The 20,660-nt window shown below is 33.6% G+C and overlaps 1 protein-coding gene across 1 annotated transcript in view; it reads left to right on the top strand.

The window, feature by feature from the left end:
* The window catches only part of ADAMTS19 (ADAM metallopeptidase with thrombospondin type 1 motif 19), a 269,818-nt gene that overhangs the window by 66,575 nt on the left and 182,583 nt on the right, over positions 1-20,660 (top strand). The window contains exon 7 of the mRNA XM_039468879.2: positions 13,791-13,834. Within this exon, the coding sequence (XP_039324813.1) occupies positions 13,791-13,834 (44 nt within the window). The remainder of the gene's footprint in view (positions 1-13,790; positions 13,835-20,660) is intronic.

Here is a 20,660-nt window from a genome sequence, read left to right as displayed (position 1 = left end):
AGTATGGTTTTGGCAGAAAGTCCTGCAAATTAATGAAGCAAAATAAACTGTCTAGAAATAAACTTACGTATATATGGTCAATCAATTTTTTTGTTGTTTTTTGAGATGGAGTTTTGCTCTCGTTGCCCAGCTGGAGCGTGATGATGCGATCTCCGCTCACTGCAATCTCAGCCTCCCGGGTTCAAGCGATTCTTCTGCCTCAACCTCCCAATAGCTGGGATTACAGGCATGCACCACCACGCCTGGCTAGTTTTGTATTTTTAGTAGAGATGGGGATTCTCCCTGTTGGCCAGGCTGGTCTCAAATTCCCAAGCTCAGGTGAACCACCCACCTTAGCCTCCCAAAGTGCTGGGATTATAGGCGTGAGTCATTGTGCCCAGCCAATCAATTTTTAATAAATCCACAAACATAACTCAGCTAAAAAAAAGAGTTTATTCAGCAGATGGTATTAGAATACATCAAATGGTACAAATGGAATATCTGGACACCTGTGTGAAAATAACGAATATCAGTCCTACTTTACGTGTGTAAAATTAATTCAAAGGGATCATAGAATTAAACACAAAAGCTACAACTCTATTGTAGTAAAATAAAATTTTAAAAAATCTTCATGAACAAAAGGAGGGCAATGATTTCTTAGTAGGATACCAAAAAAGCACTAATCAAGAAATATTAACAATCATCTGCAATTTTTAAAAATGAAAACCATTTCCTGTTCAAAGATGTGCATATGAAAATGATAAAATAAGCCCCAGAATTTGAGAAAATAGTTGCCATACATATACTAACAAAGAATTTATATCTAGAATGTTTACATGTATGTGTATATATACACATATACAAATATCAAAATATGTAAGGCTCTTAAAAATGAGAATATAATTATTCAGAGGGGCTCAACATTATTAACAATCAAGAAAATGCAAATTAAATTCATTTTATTTTCCAAGCCTTTCCACTTGAAAGGCTTCAGTTATAAAAATTGAAAATACCCAGTGATAGTGAGGATATGGAACACTCCTCAGTTATTGGTAGAATTATAATATGGTTCAACCACATTGGAAAATGAGTAGTTTCTTATAAAGTTAAATGTTTGCTCACATCAACTTCAGATATTTACTTACAAAAAAATAGAAGTTATTCACAGAAAAAACTGAACTTGAAAATTTATAGAAGTTTTCATAATTGCCAAACATTACAAATAAATGTTCATTTAAAGGTGAATGGACATACTGTGTGTGTTCATGCAATTGAATACTCTTTATCAAACTACTGATAAATGCAACCGCATGAATGAATATTAATGACATTATACTGAGGCCAGGTGTGGTGGCTCATGCCTGTAATCTCAACACTTTGGGAGACCGAGGCAGGCAGATAGATCACTTGTGGTCAGGAGTTTGAGACCAGCCTGGTCAACATGGTGAAACCCTGTCTCTACCCAAAATACAAACGTTAGGCAGGCATGGTGTCTCATGCATGTAATCCCAGCTATTCAAGAGGCTGAGGCAGGAGAATTGCTTGGAACCAGAGGCAGATGTTGCAGTGACTGGAGATTGCGCCACTGCACTCCAGCCTGGGCAACAGTGAGACACCGCCTCAAAAAAAAAAACAACAACTATATATATATATATATATATATATATATATATATATATATGTATGTATATATATGGTTGTCTAATTTGGCTTTCTCTCTCTCTCTCTCTCCATATATATATATGTATATATATGTGAAAAAGCCAAATTAAAAAACTGTCAGAGAATGATTTCACTTACATAGAGTTTGAGAATAGGCAAAATTAGTCTGTGTTGTCAAATGTTGCCTGCTTTGAAGGTGAGAAAACTGACTGCAAAGAGGCAGAAGGAACTTTCTGTGGTGGTGGAAATACTGGATATTTTGCTTTGAATATATGTGGGTTTATATATCTGTCAAAATTCACCAATCTTCTCATTTAAATTGTGTGTATATTATATAAGTTTTACCATAATAGTGTTGGTTAAAAGAAGAGTAGTAAATTCAAGTTGGTAGAAGGGATGGGAAGATACTTGTGGATGGAGAGGAGACCTATAGCTATAAGCTTTAAGGTGAGTCTAGGTTAAACATCTGCATTAATGAAGTCTTTCTTCCTTCTTAATGTAATAGATTTAAGAAATATTGCTTCTGAGACTAAAGAAGATGACAATCATAATTTGATTACTGATTTATAATTTTTCCTTATTATGAATGCAATATATGTGTTAGAAAATTGATAAGTAAAAGAATAAAGATTAAAAATTAGCCTATAGACCCACTACCTAGGAAAAAGTACAGTTAGCATTTTTTTTTTTTTTTTTTTTTGAGACAGAGTGTTGCTCTTGTTACCCTGGCTGGAGTGCAATGGCGTGATCTCGGCTCACCGCAACCTCCGCCTCCTGGGTTCAAGCAATTCTCCTGCCTCAGCCTCCTGAGTAGCTGGGACTACAGGCACGTGCCACCATGCCCAGCTAATTTTTTGTATTTTTAGTAGAGACGGGGTTTCACCACGTTGACCAGGATGGTCTCGATCTCTCGACCTCGTGATCCACCCGCCTCGGCCTCCCAAAGTGCTGGGATTACAGGCTTGAGCCACCGCACCTGGCCAGTTAGCATTTTAAAGTATATTTCATCAGTTGTATTTCCTATCTATGTATATAATTAAATACATGTATTTAAATTATTGGGATCATAATCTACATACCAGTTTTGTTTCTCACCAAACAAATATTGTGGCATTAATTTTATTCCTTATCATTTTTCTCTCAATACTCTAAAAAAAAAAAAAGCCTTAGAATTTTCTGCATACAATTTTTTTAATGTTAAAAAACTTTAAAACTAGCATCCTAAACTGACCACTCTTCTTTATTGCCTCCCTTGTTGCTGGCTTTCCCTAGATATGCAACCCAGCAATTCTGTTAAACACCGCATGTTCTCACTCATAAGTGGGTGTTGAACAATGAGATCACATGGACACAGGGAGGGGAGCATCACACACCAGAGCCTGTTGGGGGTTGGGAGGACTGGGGAGGGATAACATTAGGAGAAATACCTCATGTAGATGACACGAGGATGGATGCAGCAAACCACCATGGCATGTGTGTATCTATATAACAGTCCTGCACGATCTGCACATGTACCCCCGAACTTTAAGTATAATTTTTAAAAATGAAAAGAAAAAAACAGTGTGATATATTTCATATATACAAAGAGCATAAAGAATAACATAATTAACAACTACCTGTTTATCCCTCCACTTAGGAAACAGAATGTTATCTATGCTGTTGAAGTCATTTTACATACTGTTTTATAATCAGTATTTTCCCTTAAAATTCTATTCCAAAAATTTGCTTATTTTAATATATTTTTCTTAGAAATATAGCCTACTATGATTTTATTTTCCAAGTGCTACATATTCTCATAGCAAAAGTTTAAATATAACTTTCAAATATATTGTCATATTATAAGCATATTCTTATGGTAAATGTAAAAGAAACACTTTAGTTTTACCAAACTTCTACTCCCGCTCTTCAACCCTAAAGTAATCAATGTTGAGTTGCTGTGTATGGAAAGAACAATTGTTTTATGCTTTACACATAAAGTTTTCTGTTTGCTTTTTATGTTACTATTTGTCATTTATTGTGGAAGGCAGAATAATGTCCCCTTCCCCTGCAAATATTTACCTTCTAATCTCCAGAACCAGTGAGTATGCCATCTTACATGGCAAAGGGACTTTACACATGTGATTAAGTTAAGGATCTTGAGATGGGCAGATTATCCTGGCATATTTGAGTGGATTCAATGTAATCACAAGAGTCCTAAAATAAGGAAGAGGGAGGTGGAAGTTCAGAGTAAGAGAAGGACTGGAAGATACTATAAACCCAGCTTTGAAGATGGAAGAACAGGTCATAAGCCAAAGAATGCCAGCAATATGTAGAGGCTGGAAAAGGCCAGGGCGTAGATTATATCCTAGTGCCTCCAGAAGGTATGCATCTCTATTGCACTTTTATTTTAGTCCAGTAAGACCTGTACTTGACTTCTGACTCTAGAACTATAGGATAACAAATTTGTGTTGTTTTAAGCCACTAAGTTCATGACAATTTATTACCGCAGCAGCGGGAACCTGATCCATTCCTGTCGGTCTGTGTCATTTGCAGGGAGGAGCTGATATTTAATAAAAGTATCCTGATTTATTCAACTACTTATTTGTTTATACAACTTTTTAATTTTTTTGCTGTTAGAGAAAATGTTCTATAAATATGTTAATGGTTTAACATGTGCTATAATAATATTTAGGGTAGATTAAAAAGTACTTGCTCTGTCAAAGGGTACACATATCTAAAATATTGACAAATACTGGCCAACTGTTCTTCCTTTACTCACTGGTGGGACAAGGTTTCTGTGGAGGATCACCCTTTCTCCATATTTCTGTTTGCAGTGCTGTAACAGTGAAAAATCAGCCCACTAAAGGGAATATTCCTAAGTGACCTAGTACCATTTGGTCAATAAAGATTAAATGAGTGCTTCGTGTAGTTAAGGAAAAAATATCCCTTTGTAGTTAGTGTAAAGATGACCAGCTCTTTAGCTTCGTAAGGAAGCTGTGAAAAATAGAATAATATAAGAAAAAATGTTAATCTCCATGGATTGCTTGTTCTTATTCATATTTGACAGACTACACTCATAACCAGGCTAAGTTTCTAGTAAGTGTTCATTGTAGATAACTGTTAAATGTTGGGAGTTATGTGCACACATTAGTAGGAAGAAATTTTAGCTCAGGAATCAAGTTTGGTCTCAGCTAAAATGCATAATGCTTCTACAAATCCAAACCTATCTGAGGTCATATATTTCTCAAATTGTCCTTTGCAGTACAATAAAGTAAATAGTTTAAAGCTGACCTAGTTATTCTTCTGGGCTCATAGTAACAAAAACACAAAACATGTTCTCTTAACTCACGTCTCTATGGTTTCTTAGTGCAACGTTCACATTTCTTATTGAAATCATGGAGAAGGCATACATCTTTATGTCCCTTGAAAATACTCTTTAAAATTCAATTTTATTAATGATAGTTTTGCCTTCCCCATCTACAGAAATGCTTTTGATTTACATATAATACATGTGAAAGTTAGTTTCAAATTAATGCCATTTGCAAATAAGAGAAAATTCAATAAAACATAGAAATTGTAAAAATAACTTGATTTAACACCAATTACAGAATAATATTTGAATGAATCATTTATAGGTATATCCCAGGGCACTATTAAAGTCTACAATGAGACTTATTCTCAGATGCATCTTCTTTCTTGGAAATTAAAGCTATATTTCATTTTTTTTCAATATAAATCAGAAGTTAGGCAGAATTTATTGGCCTTCCCGGATGCCAAAGTCTAACTGTATCATTTCTATAAACTCATAATGAAACTCTATGATGCAGACTACAGGCGCACAGAGTCAACAGGAGCCAAAAATGAGAGAATGTGAATCCACATGATCACAGGTCTAGTCAGCAAATAATCTCTATCCCCATCCCATAAAATAAATATTTGAATATTTTGAGTTAGGAATACATTACTTTGGTCTCCTGCAAAGAAGCTGATTATTGGAGAATTGAAGATTAAAAATTATAGTCTAATCTTTGGTCTGTAATGCTGCTGACCACTTGTTCATTTGTAGTTAGAGTTACTTGGCATTTTTGGATGAAAGAACTAGAGGGTTTTTTTGTTTTGTTTTGTGTTTGTAATGTGCTTTTTTCATTTGTTTGCTAAGTGAACAGAAATTGGCTATGTGGTAGACTCTAAATGCCCTTGACAAAAAGCAGTGCATTTGTCTTAGCTTTATCATATTTTAGTTACAGATGAAGTCCCTTGTTTCACATTATCTAAATCAAATAGTCATGTTGCAGCCTCCTGCATCATATGATATATTATACATTTAGAACAATCAACCCAAGTCCCTTTGCCCCTATATCTGAATATACTTTACATTTAGTGATTCTTGGCCCTAAGGTGAAGATTTGATTTTATGTGGTTCTTTAATTTTTTGCATTGCCATATCATTCAGTAACATCTGTTTCGGGTGTTTCCTTCTCCATTTGTTTGTTGGCAAAGGCAGTCGAAGAACAGAATTATTCATTTTTTAATATAACTCCCCAGTCTTCTCTCTCACTGCTCCTGGGACACTTATCACATCACAGTGGTGATAACGTTTTGTCTTCTTCTGTGCCTTTCAAGTAGAAGCCTATTTTATTTCTCTCTGTTGTTTCCTTCCCCCTATTTAGTACACGGCATATCAGAGACAGTTAATGTATCCTACCCTATTCAGTTGTATAGGTCATACAGTACACAACAGTAGAGGGAGCCATTTATGTTGTGTATTATAAATATGCCCGTGGAATTATACAGTGCACAACTTATACAACCAGGCGTGATGTCCCTGTAAAAATTTGATTTCTATAGTTTCCTATGCAGAGAAATGATAAATATATTTTGTCATTTATTTATAATAATAATGCTAGAAAACCTTTCCATTCATCTTCATCTATAGTTATACTGAGACTCTGAATATGTTATGTTTTGCTGCCAGTAGAAATTATTTTCCCATATCATTAGGATATTATTGGTTTTGAGCCACAGAGATGAACTTTGCCTAAATTGAGCACCAGAAGAAATAGTTGGCTCATTTTGATTCTATAGTCTCAGAATCAAAGGAAGAACTTAAGAATCAGGCATCAGAAAACATAGCAAAGAGGAAAGCTCTAGGCATCTCATCTACTGAGTTTGGATGATTCAGGGTCATTCATATTTGCTTACTATATTATCTATTTTCCATCCTCTGAAAACGTGAGTTTCAGTGTAGGGGGAAAATCCTATGATTGGAAGCTGATGACTAGAATACACTGACCGGAAAATATGATGCAATAGAAGGTGATTTCCCAATGGAAAGATGCTAGTGGGTGGAGTAGGGGAAGAATAGGATTTATCACAGGACTATGAAGGAACTATTCGGGTTTGTAAAAAACCTTCCATTATAACCCTGGGAATAAATGTTCTGATTGAGAGCAGTCTTGTCTTGTCCAGACTTACAAGGTTTCCTGTTTTGTATCTTGTATATTGAAGGGGATAAGGAATGCTTGGAAAATGTAGTTGCACGCTGTTTACCATAGAAAAAGTTTAGGGTAGGGCAGCTATAGTGGTTATATTTTATGAGATAAAATTTGGATGTATCTTCCCTCATTTATCTACAGTTTTCCTTCTAATTTTTGTGTATATTTTCAGAAAGGTATATATATATATATATATATATATATATATATATATATATATATTTACAATAAAATGTATAAATATTAAAGCTCCCAGTACTGACAATCGAATTATTTTCTTCATTAAAATTTCTTTGCTTTCTTTCCTATTTAATAATTAACCAAAAAATGCATCTCCTTTTCAACATTCATTCAGTTGGGTCAGTAGACTTTTAAGGAGTATGCAGGCAATCCAACATGATAGGATTATATCGTCTATATACAAAAGAAGTGAAGATTAGTGTACCAAGTGCTAACAGTCATTTTTAAATTATCAAAAATGGATTAACTTCGTGTTATTTTTTTTTAGATGGTGTTTCACTCTTATTTCCCAGGCTGGAGTGTAATGGCATGATCTCTGCTCACCACAACCTCTGCCTCCTGGGTTCAAGTGATTTTCCTGCCTCTGCCTCCCCAGTAGCTGGGATTACAGGCATGCACCATCACACCTGGCTAATTTTTTTTTTTTTTTTTTTTGGTAGAGATGGGGTTTCTTCATGTTGGTCAAGCTGGTCTCAAACTCTTGACATGGTGATTTGCCCCCGTCAGCCTCCCAAAGTGCTGGGATTACAGGTGTGATCCACTATGCCCAGCCTGAATTAACTAGTTTTTAGATTTACCAGAATACAAAAGTAATAGTATATTTGAGAAAAACATTAAAATTTGTACAAACAACTGGTAAAAACGTGTTATACTATTTCTGTTGTCTGGAAATGCCCAGCAATCAGTAGACAGCACAGTGTAACATTACATTGTGACTGTCTACTGTGTTTTAGGGATAACCCACTCCCTTGCCAGTCTAATGAGGTGGGCTCTGCAGTGGGCGGCAGGCCCTCTTTAGAACAAACTCAGAATTCATAAACTAACTCAGAACCGCACAGCTTCATGGAAACTGAACAACTTGCTCTTGAATGTTGACTGGATAAACAATGAAATAAAGATGTTCTTTGAAACCAACAAGAATGAAGACACAACATACCAGAATCTCTGGGACACATTTAAAGCAGTCTCTAGAGGAAAATATATAGCAATAAGTGCCCACATGAGAAGCAAGGAGAGATCTAAAATTGACACCCTATCATCAAAATTGAAAGAGCTAGAGGAGCAAGATCAAAAAAACTCAAAACCTAGTAGAAGACAGGAAATAACTAAGATCAGAGCAGAACTGAAGGAGATAGAGACACAAAAATCCCTTCAAAAAAATCAATAAATCCAGGAGCTGTTTTTTTAAAAAGCTCAACACAATAGACAGACCACTAGCCAGATTAATAAAAAAGAAAAGAGAGAATAACCAAATAGATGCAATAAAAAACGATAAAGGGGATATCACCACAGATTCCACAGAAATCCAGAACAAAGGTTCCTCTGGATGTATTATGAAGGTAAACAGAGGTAGGGAAAACATGGCCACTAAAACAAACCAAAGCCAAGTATTTGAGGGTGGAGCGAAGTAAGGAAAGAAAGCGAGAGGGATAACATGCAAGAGGGCCTGAGTCTTTTCCTTGCTTGAGTCCTAATGAAATATTGGAGAAGTGTTCTCAGCTAAGAGAGCCATAGGAATAATACATCTTCCACTGATTCTTCATGAAGCAATTCATGTGATAAACTATCATACTTGAATTATTTTGTTATTTATAACTAGAGAATGATGAATGTATTCCTAAATTGTGAGTGTGATTTAAATGAATTAAGTTTAAGTTCATTTCGTGCCTTGTATTGAAAAGATATGATTTAAGGTTATGTTTTATCGTCTCTATTTTAGCTCTACCTGTTCCTCATTACTCTCACAATTGACTCTATTATATTTGTTTCATATAGTCATCTCTTTCAGAACTTGCCAGGAGAAATAGAGAACAATTTTAATAATTAATGTTGATATTAAAATATTTCATCCCTATCTTACACTCATGGCTAGCAACAAATATTTTTTCTAACTCCAACCTTTTGGAAGAAAAATAACAATATTATAGAAATCACTAATTTTTACCATAATTTATAAGTAAAATAATCTTCAATTGTCAAAAGACATTTTTGAAAAACTATTATATATCAACTGAACATCCTATTGAGGCAGTTACACAGTCTTTTAAAGCATTTTGTGAAAGTAGCTGCATGATATAAAATGCAATAAAAATAAGGCACATATGGCTTGTTACTATATACATTTAGACCTAATGCTAACAATAAACTAATGTATCATCTTACTGAACTTCATTCCTAGATGGTAGGTCACAGATTAAGTTCAGTTCTTTTCATTATGTGACAATCTGGCTGTCTAGATAGTCAGAAAAAGTTCCCATTATGTTCATGATGGACACCTATAAACCACAGAAAAAAATACAATGAGCATACTTTTACATGCACAGATGAGCCAAAAACAAAGCAAGCTCTGGCAAAAGGTTTAGTAAGCATCTAAGGTAATGTGGTAGCTTCCCTGAGGGAGTTTTTTCGACTAAAGAAATCTAGGTATTTATGTTTTAATGAGTCTGTGCAAAGTGGGAAAGTGGAACTAAAATGATTACATACAACTAGAATTTACAGGTACTTAGATCCTTAATAAAAGTGTGAGCTGGTAAAAGTCCTGCCAGCGAGCACAGGTTGTGAATAAGGAAGAATTCTGCCTCATCCATGATCCCAGGTTAGGACAAAAATGCTTCCTCTGTGTATTCATTACCATGAATCTGATTTCAAAATTGAAGCACTTAGTGAAAGCATATGCAAAACTGCTCTGGAGGGACTTTCTCTCAACTTACACCACGAGGCAACAGCAATTAAACATCCCACTGGCTGAGTTCATAATAGAATTCCAAAATGACCAAGTGACAACATATTCCATTGTAAGAACCCAGAGGCATATTAAAGAATATTTTTTTTTTTTTTTTTTTTTTGAGACAGAGTTTCGCTCTTGTTATCCAGGCTGGAGTGCAATGGCGCTATCTCGGCTCACCGCAACCTCCGCCTCCTGGGTTCAGGCAATTCTCCTGCCTCAGCCTCCTGAGTAGCTGGGATTATAGGCACGTGCCACCATGCCCAGCTAATTTTTTGTATTTTTAGTAGAGACGGGGTTTCACCATGTTGACCAGGATGGCCTCGATCTCTTGACCTTGTGATCCACCCGCCTCAGCCTCCCAAAGTGCTGGGATTACAGGCTTGAGCTACCACGCCCCGCCTAAAGTTTCAATTCTAAATTGAAGAGCAGATTAGGTCCAGCTGAAGAGAACATTAGTGGATTGGGTGATAGATCCTTGTGGAAATTCACAAAGGTGCCTGAGCATTACAAACATAAGAATGAGAAGAACTATTACATTTCTAAAGGCGTTCTAGGAGAAGAGAATGGAATGTCAGAGGGATTAACTAAATAGATAACAGTAAAGAATTTTTATGTGTTCATGGATCTTTAAGTTGAAAATATACCAAGTACCAAAGAAGATAAATAAAAACAAAATCAGTACCTTGACACATCTTTGTCGGATTGTAGAATTATAAAGATGAAAAGAATGTTCAATGTTAACCAGAAACCAAATGCATGAAAAAAGAGCAAAAACTGTAATCACAGAGACTTCTAATTAATATTTATGAATGTGATAATAACATGAGATAGTATCTTCAGTGTGTTGAGGGTCATAAAGTCAACCTAGTTGACTTTACAACAACTCAGTTACTATTCAGTTATGAATAAATGCAAAATAATAAAATTGAAAGCAAAAGAAAAAACTAGGACAGTTTACGACTCATAGATAGATCCTCATTGAAACAGATACTAACCAATGTACTTAAAAAGAACAGTGAGGTGTCTAGAAAGCAAAGATACAAGATGTAACTGAGAAAATAAATTACTAAATAAATAGGCAAATTGCTACATCAGCTCTGATGGTTTTTAGAAGAAACTGTCTACATTTAACTTTCAAAAATTAAGATGGAATAATAATTTCAGATTAAAAACACATGAAAAATTGAACAGAGATTGGATTAAAAGAATGTTTATGTTCTTGCCTTTTTCAGGAGGAAGAGCTTTAGACCTTCTAAGGATATGTGGTAGGCAGCAAAAATAACATTTCCCCCCATAGATGTTCATGCTGTAATTTCTGGAACCTGAAAATATGTCATCCTGTATGGAAGAAATGACTATACATATGTGATTATATTAAGGATCTTGAGATGGGGAGATTATCCTGGGGTGAGGAAAAGAGGGAGAGAGGAAAGTCAGAGAAGAACATATGGTGATGGGGACAGAGTGATGCAATTATTGGCCTTGAAAATAGAAGGAGGCCCTGGGTCAAGAAACCTGGGTAGCCTCTGGAAGCTTAAGAAGGCAAGGAAACATATTCTCACCCAGAGGTTTAAGAGTTTATATGATACTGCTGACACATTGATTTTAGTGCAGTAAAGTCCATTTCGAAGTTTCAAAAAATTTAAAACTTCTGGCCTTCAGACTGTAAGTTAAAGTTTTGTGTTGTTTTAAGCCACCAAATTTACGGAATTTTTATAGTGGCAACAGAAAACAAATATTTCTTTAAAATGTAAAAGAAATCATACATCAAATACAATTAATGTTACTTCCAAAGTTGTAACCAAAAAAGAGAGTGAAAAGTAAAGACAGGAAGAAAGAGAAAAAGAAGAACAAAGAAACATAACTTGGTAAATAGAAATCATAAATAATAGAAATCCAAACATATCCATAATAAAATGGAAAAGGATTAAATTCATTTATAAAGATATAACTAGCTTTTAAAGTTTTCACTATGTGCTCATTATGAGACTCAGAGAAAATAGATGTTGAAAGCAAAATGAAAGAGATATGCCAAGCAAATACTAATTCATTACTATATATTAATATTTGTTAGTATCAGACACAATCCACCCAGCAAAGGAAACATATGGATTTACAGGATAATACAAATAATAGTTCAAAATAAATAATCAGACTTAGAGACTGAGTACAATAAACTTTGAGATAAAGCAAAAATTAGAATCAAAGGGAAACATCAAAAAATTTATAACCGCAATGGAATTTTAACAGTCTTTTCTCAGTACCATGTAAAAATCAATCTAGAATTGCTTATTCTACTTAAAAATTGTATATCAGAGCTTTTAAGAGCTAAATCTAATGAACATAGATGCAACTGTGCTCCAAAAAATTAAATATACATTTCTAACATGAAAGGAAGATTTGCAAACTTATATATACATAGGTATTAAGTCACAAATGCTGCAGAGAGCCAAGCAAGATGTGAATTGAAAGCTACCCATTATAAAGATCAATGTAGCCTTCACTGGTGTATATGCAAAATATTGTGCTTAATTTGAAAAGTCATTTTTAAAAATCATTTAGATACAACTTCCAGATCCTGTAACAGAGAGAGGAATTTTTTTAGAAAGATAATTTTTCATTTCTCATTTATATACACACAAAAGACCTATTGCAATATTGTTTGTAATAACAAAAATTATATAGAACCTAAAAGTTTATGGCTAAGAAATTGCTTATATGATGATACAATAATAACAGCAATAAAACAATCCCCAACAAAAACATCACAACTAACTTTTGAGAGCTTACTTTGTGTGTGGCATTGTTTTAAATACCTTATATGTGTTAATTCATTCAACCTGCACAGTAACCTAGGTTTTTAAGGTTTTATACCTGTTAAGTCATTTAATTTGAACAGTAAACCTAAGTGGTAGAAATTATCACTACCTCTATCTTTTGGATGAGGTGACAGAGGCACAAGAAGGTTTAATAAGTTACCTAAGATCATATAGCTAGTAAGAGGGACATTAACAGTTTTGCTTTCATATATTCTGTCCCCAAACCTTATAACTCTCATTAAGTTCTATTAAATTATGTTCTATGAAATTCTAAATAATTGATAACAAGAGTGAAGCATTCTTAGGAATGCTAAGTTATAGTTTCAGATAAAGAGTAAAAATTATAAAATAGTCATACTTTTATCACATTTATGTAAAATATTAATTTTCTTATACCATTAATAAAATGATTATAAGTCTTCTAAAAGTTTTGCCAGTCATGATGCAAAATATTATGTTGTATTAAGTTGTATTTCTTACATTAAAATTTTCTATCTGGAAATTATTTTTGTGTTACATGAAGTAGGTATCTTTCAGTAATTTAAATGGAAAGCCTTGTCCCAACACCAAATACTATTTTTTTGTAATTAAACAATAGAATACTGTAAAATTCAAAAACAAGATGGGCTATTACTTTTGAAATATTGCCCATAATATGGGAACTGTCTAATGTCTAAGGATTAATTATATCAGGTACAAATGTGCTATAAAATTTAATCTTCCATATTTTAGAATTAAAAATATTTAATCTTATTCACAGTTTTATTAGATTCTTGGAGATAACAGATATGCTTTGATTAATCATATAACTATTAAAAATGAGTCACATGATGTCTTGTTTGTACGAAAGAATTTATCTTTATTTCAGTTTTCTATTTTTCTTTCTAGGGAAGATTTCTGTGTGCACAAAGACGAACCATGTGATACTGTTGGTAAGTGTAAAAATTCTCACACTTGGAGTTCTGAAGAACTTGAACATATGACTTATTTAAACATAGGAAATTATTTGTGTTCTGGTTATAAAGGAATAACTTTAGGATGTCAGACATAAACATATTTTCTACCTATATGTTTAATCATTTGTCAGCACTCCAGTTATTAATGAAAGAGCTTAAAGACACATGTATCAACCAAATATTGGAGATAATTTTTAAGTGATGTTTTAAGGCTACAATCAGTCCTTTTTGTTATTTTCTCAGAGATACACACATCAGTTCAGTAAAATTTTATTATGATTAATAACCCAAGACAAAATATATTAATGACATTATGTTCTGCTAATTTGCTTTGCAGGATAACAGATTATTTTTTGAGTTATGTATGCTTAAAAGCCTTTGCAGACTGTGTCAAAATAAAGTTGCTTGACTCAGTATGATTCTACTTACATAAAGTGGAATGTTTTTCACTATTTGTATTGGATGTCTAAAGTGCCTAAAACAGAACCATATAGCCAACAGAATCCATGAAACCACAGTTGTAATTTTGAAAGAATGGTCACACATATATGTTCATATTTTAAAATGTATTTATACAAATATAAATGTACCTATCAAGATACTCCAATCGTGTGTGTGTGTGTGTGTGTGTGTGTGTGTGTGTGTGTATTTAATTTTAAGTCATGTAGCTGTGTGTAACAATATATTATTAGTAAGGTACAATTAAGAACTGTAATCTAATTTTGGCATATCATGTAGGGTTCATTTCTATAGGATAAGCAGTATTTTAACTTGACCATCTTTGGTGCATCATTTGTTTTTTATAAAATGAACAATAAATAAAATGAGTAGAAACAGAACATAGGGATATGGGTATTTTAAAAGATAATTCTAACTAATTCCATTAACTTTTCATCAACTTCTCCATATATTTAAAATCTTAGATAATATAAGGATTTTTGATATGTGTTATTCATAAAACTTACTATGGAAAGTAGTATAATAATGTCAAGTGAATGATGATGGAATCAAGGGAATATTTGGTTCAGAAGGTTTTGTCAACATAAAAAGAGCTGGGCACCTAAGGAAAAGCAGAATTGATGTAAGGACCGTCTTCCTACTGTTGACTTGCTTGTCTACTTTCCCCAGTTTTCTTCTTTTCCTGTCTGAATCTCCAGAAATTTAAACTTGTTATCTAGTTTTTATTACCCTAACCATGGAAGCTTTTGACTGCCAGTAAAGCGTGTCTTAAAAATAATTACCTTTTCTTTCACGTAAGCAGCAATGTTGCCCCCAAAAGCCTTCTTTACAGCTCAACATCTTGCCTTGCTTGAGCACATGTGGAGCAATCAGCAAGTCAGGCAGCATCTTCCATAGCTATACACATGAACTGACTCTTTATAGCCTGTACACAGGAACTAACGTAAGAAGAAACAGTTTCTGTTTTGATGACAATAGTATTTCATATCTTGCTAAATCTGCTAATTCAAAATTGTGTGTGAATTTGTGATACGCTACATGCAAATCTTATTTTATAACTTAAAACACATTTAAATAATTGAGTACCTCAGTGTGTTCTGACAATCAGTATGAAAGATTTGGCAGGAAAGTAATTTATTGAGTCCTCTGCTCTATTTGTCCTGTTCATTAAGATCTTCAAAAAATATCAGTTTTAAATATTACAGCATAGAGTGTGAAAAGTCCAGTGCCCCTTCCTGAATTCTCTCTGTGTTGCTGAGTCCTTAGGTTGTCATTGGCACTTCTGGCATCACTTCTGTATCTTACGGCAGATTTTTTTCCTAGCCCAAATATAGACAGGGTCTTTCCCTATGTAATCTTGAAATATTTCAAGATTACATAGGTGAAATATTTCAAGATTACATAGGGTAAAAATCTGAAATATTTCTTCAAGGGAGATAAAATGAAAACTGTAACAATTAAGTCAAAGTAATCTGTTTCACCCAACCCTTACAAAAACCCTTTTGTCACACTACCTATACCTATGTCTAGAGTCATATAGAGTCAGCCTTCTGTATCATGAACTCCATTTCCATTCAACCACTTGTGGTTAAAAAATATTATGTCTAAATAAAAATAAGAAGTAAAAATGCAGCAATAACAAAATATACAAATTAAAAATAATATAGTATAACCACTTTTTACATAGCACTTGCCTTGTAAGTGCTTGGTATTTTATCAGGTACTAAAAGTAATCTAAAGATGATTAAAAGTATAGGAGAGGATGTGCACAGGTTATATGCAAGTACTGTGCCATCATATAAAAAGGAATTGAGCATCCATGGATTTTGTTATCTGCAAAGAGTCTTGGAACCAATCCCCCATGGATACCAAGAGACAACTGTATATTTATAAGATTTATAAAGACATTTGTGAGACATACACATTGTAGTTGCCACCTCAGCATCCATGCATCTACCACTGTGTAGCTGCAATGCTGTGTTAGGAAAGGATAGCCCTACGGTGTTGGGTCATAATTAGTCTAGGCCTATCGTGGGGACTGTTTCAGGATCCTAGACCTAACCCAGTCAGCAGAGGCCACTGCCCTGGTTGAGACATATGACCTGTTTCCTATATTTGCCTCATCAAGCTGAAAAAGATAGTATTTTTGGTGGTTAGAGCTTGCTCATATATGCGTCCACTGGATATAAATAAGGAAGAATGCAACCCTGATCACTGTACTCAGGAAGGAAACCATCCTTGGGATGAATATGACATCATAAACTGCAGAATGAAGAAATGGAAATTATCTTTCTCCTGGATGACATTGTTGAATCCTCCAACCCTGAAGCCCAGGCTAATGTTTGGGTTTCTGAATGTGTAGGTCAGTATATCCTTATTACTAAGCCAGTTTAAGATTTTTATGTTACTTGTAGCATGAGGCATAAAAATATTCCCAGAGGTTCATATTTTCATTTACAGAGCAAGAAAAATATGGGGTAATATAATAACCTCTCTACTGTTATTAAGAGAAAATGCCAGTAAACTGCTTTGTGACTTGTTAAAAAAAAAAAAAGATCATGTATATAGCTATTCAATCACCTTAATAATTGTCAATCTCTAGTAAAACAAAGCCAAAGTGATTTAAAATTAACATCAATAAAATGTTTGTTCATACACATTTTAAAATCTCCTCATGTAATACAAAGGCACGTATTTTTTGACAGATGCTATTCTTATGTCATTGTATACTTCTTTTGTCTTTTATCTATAACCGATGTGAGGTCAGCCATTTTACTTTTAATACTATAATGAAAATATGGAGAGAGGAAAGAGGAAGGAAAGAAGTGGATTTAGCATTTATTAGTTTGGATCATATAGGATTGAACGATAACTTTAAGACACTTTTCCCTACACTCCTAGGTGTAGTAAGAGGAAAGAACAGCGCTTACAGAATTTGAATTTATATTATTAATGTGAGTTAGAAATGGAGAGGAATGGCTGTATTTTCAAAGCAATGGTAAGGTGTACGCTTTGCATTGAAATTCAAACAATAGTTTCATGGATGTTATTTAATTCCCTCAAAATCTGAACTCTCAATTTTTTTTTTATCATTTTATAGATGACGAAAGCTCTGAAAAACAAATGGATCATAGATTTTTGAAGTCAGACATCTAGATTTAAATCAGGGCTTCGCTACTTATTGACTGTGTGAATGTTGGCACATTATTTAATACCTTGAAAGCTTGGAATCCTCACCTTTAGAATAGAGGCTATATCATCTATCTCACAGAATGTTAGCAAACTGTGACAGTTGCAAAGCAGCTAGTTAATTGGCATTCCATATACACCAGTTTCTACCACATCCTATTATTCCCTGTGGAGAGGTTACAAATTTGCCCAGAATCACTGTTAGTAATAGGTAGTGCTAGACTCTGCCTCCGATCTTCTGACTGTACTGTCACCTTTCTTTTTTAACAATGCGTTTTTATACAATAGATAAAAATACAACTGGAAAACTGAATGTGAGAAAAATATCTTCAGATGAAGATATAGAATTAGATTGGAAATGTCAAACAAAGTTTGAAATAATTTTATTTACCAATATTTCAACTTTAAAATAATAGGATATTGTACTCATTCACTAAGTCAAAAGATTTGTGCATTTTAAATGAGTTGAGCTATATTAATGTTACAGAATATTGTTAAGTAACTGCTTCTGTTGATAAATTGTAGTTATTTACTAAGCTTTTATTTGAAAAGCTACATTGAGGATAAAAAGTAAAAATCATTTTTACTATCTTCTCAATTACACATTTTTTTCCTGTTGAATAAGTTATGTCGATGGTTTGCTAGGACAGTAAGTAGGTATGTAGATCATGGAAGAAAACACCTGCTATTACTGTTTTAATCCATAAAAATATCAATTTAAAAACATTTGTATGTTTACCTTTTAAATTCTTGAAATTAGGATTCATTTTGCAATGAATGGCTTACTAGGGTTGTCTTAGTTTAATTGAAAGTTTTTAAACTCTTAGACTGAATGAACTATGGTAATATCCTTAAATTTCAAAAGAAAACATATTTCATTAAGCAAGTGGCAACTGTATCTCTTTGCTGCTTATGAAACTGCCTTAATTTTTGTGATAGGCAGAATGATGGTCCTCAAGAGCATATTTGCCCTAATCTTTGGAATTTGTGAATATGTTAGGTTACAAAGCAACAAGGAATTAAGGTAGTACAAGGAATTAAGGCTGCCCATCTACTGCTCTAGAAATAGGGAGATTGTCCTGTTTTATCATGGTAGGCCCAATGCTGACATGAGAGTTCTTAAAAGTGGGAGAGTGAGGCAGGAAAGTTCTGAGTCAGAGGGAGACATGATTGCTAAGAAAGAGATGCCATATGAAAAGGATTCAACTCGTTATGAAGAATGACAGGGTTACTAGTGAAGAAATGTGTGCAGTTTCTAGAACAGGCAAAAAACAAGATACAGAATCTTCCCTAGAGCCTTCAGAAGTGAACACGAGCAGCCTTTTCAAAACTTAGTTTTAGCCAGTGAGGTCTGTTTCAAACTTCTAACCTAGAAAACTGCAAGAGAATAAATTTGGATACCTTAAGCCACTGAATTTGCAATAATTTTTACAGGCAGCCATGGAAAATCCATACACTTTCTAAATAATGTTGCCTTCATCATTTAGAGAATGAATAAAGAAATATGGTGATTTCGAATTTTAAACTGTGGTATCAACAATTCTGTTTATATGGTTAGTTTTGAGAACTGGTAAAGAGCTTGAGATTAGATAAAAAGTAGTAATCAGTACCATGATATAAAAATATATATAAGGAATGACAAACTCAGGCTGTGCTGACAAACATGATTAATTATAGTTAACCATTTCTAGCTAAGGGCTTACCCCCCTAGAAAAATAGTTTATGTCTTCTTTTAACAACTAAATAAATTGAATCAATTCTTTAAAATCCACCTATATCCAGGCGCGGTAGCTCCTGCCTGTAATTTCAGCTTTTTCAGAGGCTGAGGTGGGAAGATTGCTTGAAGCCAGGAGATTGAGACAAGCCTGGGCAACATGGTGAATCCCCATCTCTACTAAAATTACAAAAAAATTAGCTGGGCATGGCGGCATGCACCTGTAATCACAGCTACTGGAGAGGCTGAGGCAGAAGAATCACTTGAACCCAGAAGTAGAGGTTGCAGTGAACCAATCTGGCACCATTGCACTCTAGCCTGAGCAACAGAGTGAGACCCTGTCTCATAAAAAGTTATAATAATAAAATGAAAATAAAATAAAACCTACTCACAAAAATATTAGGCTCTGATGATTTTGTAGATGATTTCTATGTTCCAAAGATGGATCATTTCAATGTTTTAAAATCTATTTTAGAAAATAGAAAATGGAGGGATTAAAACTGTATAAATGTCTTACTAAATCCTAAAAGGACAGGGTAAAATAGGAAAAAATGATAAGCCATTCTTTATTAGGAAGGAAATAAAGAAAATCAAAACCAAATATTAGCAGATATTATCCACAATGCATTTTTTAAAATAACCAAGTATGGTTATTTTATTGCAGATTTATTCCAGAAATGCAAGGGTAGTTTAACATTAGAACATCTTAAAATGTAACTACATATTCCAATTAAAAATAAAAACCATATGATCATCTTTTTTGGATAAAGAAAATGCCTTTCATACAATTCAAAACACATTCATGATAAAAACCCTTGGCAACATAGGAAAAAGTGGGAACTTTATTAACCAGTAGAATTCACTTACAAAAAAACTTATAAATATCTTTCTTTTTAAACAGTGGAGCATTAAAAGCATTCCTTTGAGAATCAGAAACAAGGAAACAATTCTGCTACCACAACTTCTATTTGACAATGCACTGAAAATTTTAGGCATTACAAATATAAAATAGATAATAGTATTATCTACATAAAGTAACAGATTATGGAATTAATTTATGAGAATTAGCAGGAAAGTTTAATTAATTGGTGGTTAGATATCAAATCAATATGCAATAATCAATTGCATTTTATTTTAGTGATAGGCAGTGAGAATTAAAAACTTCTGTTTATGTAAAATATGAAATATAGTGAAACATATCTAATGACCAATGTTCAAGATATATTGAGAATATTATAGGCTATATTGCAATTTAATAAATTAGATCTAACTTGATGAAGAGATACACTACTCATGCTCTGAAAGACTGTGATACAAATGTTCGTTTCCCTCAGACTGATCTATTAATACAATACATCCCATTAAAATTCTAAAAGGAGTTTTGAAGGAACTAGATAGGCTGATTCTAATTATATGTAAGAATATAGGTCTAAAAATTGC

This window comes from Saimiri boliviensis, chromosome 1 (genome assembly GCF_048565385.1).
Source record: "Saimiri boliviensis isolate mSaiBol1 chromosome 1, mSaiBol1.pri, whole genome shotgun sequence".
Classification (NCBI taxonomy): Eukaryota; Metazoa; Chordata; class Mammalia; order Primates; family Cebidae; genus Saimiri; species Saimiri boliviensis.
This window is presented reverse-complemented; position numbering and strand designations above follow the sequence as displayed.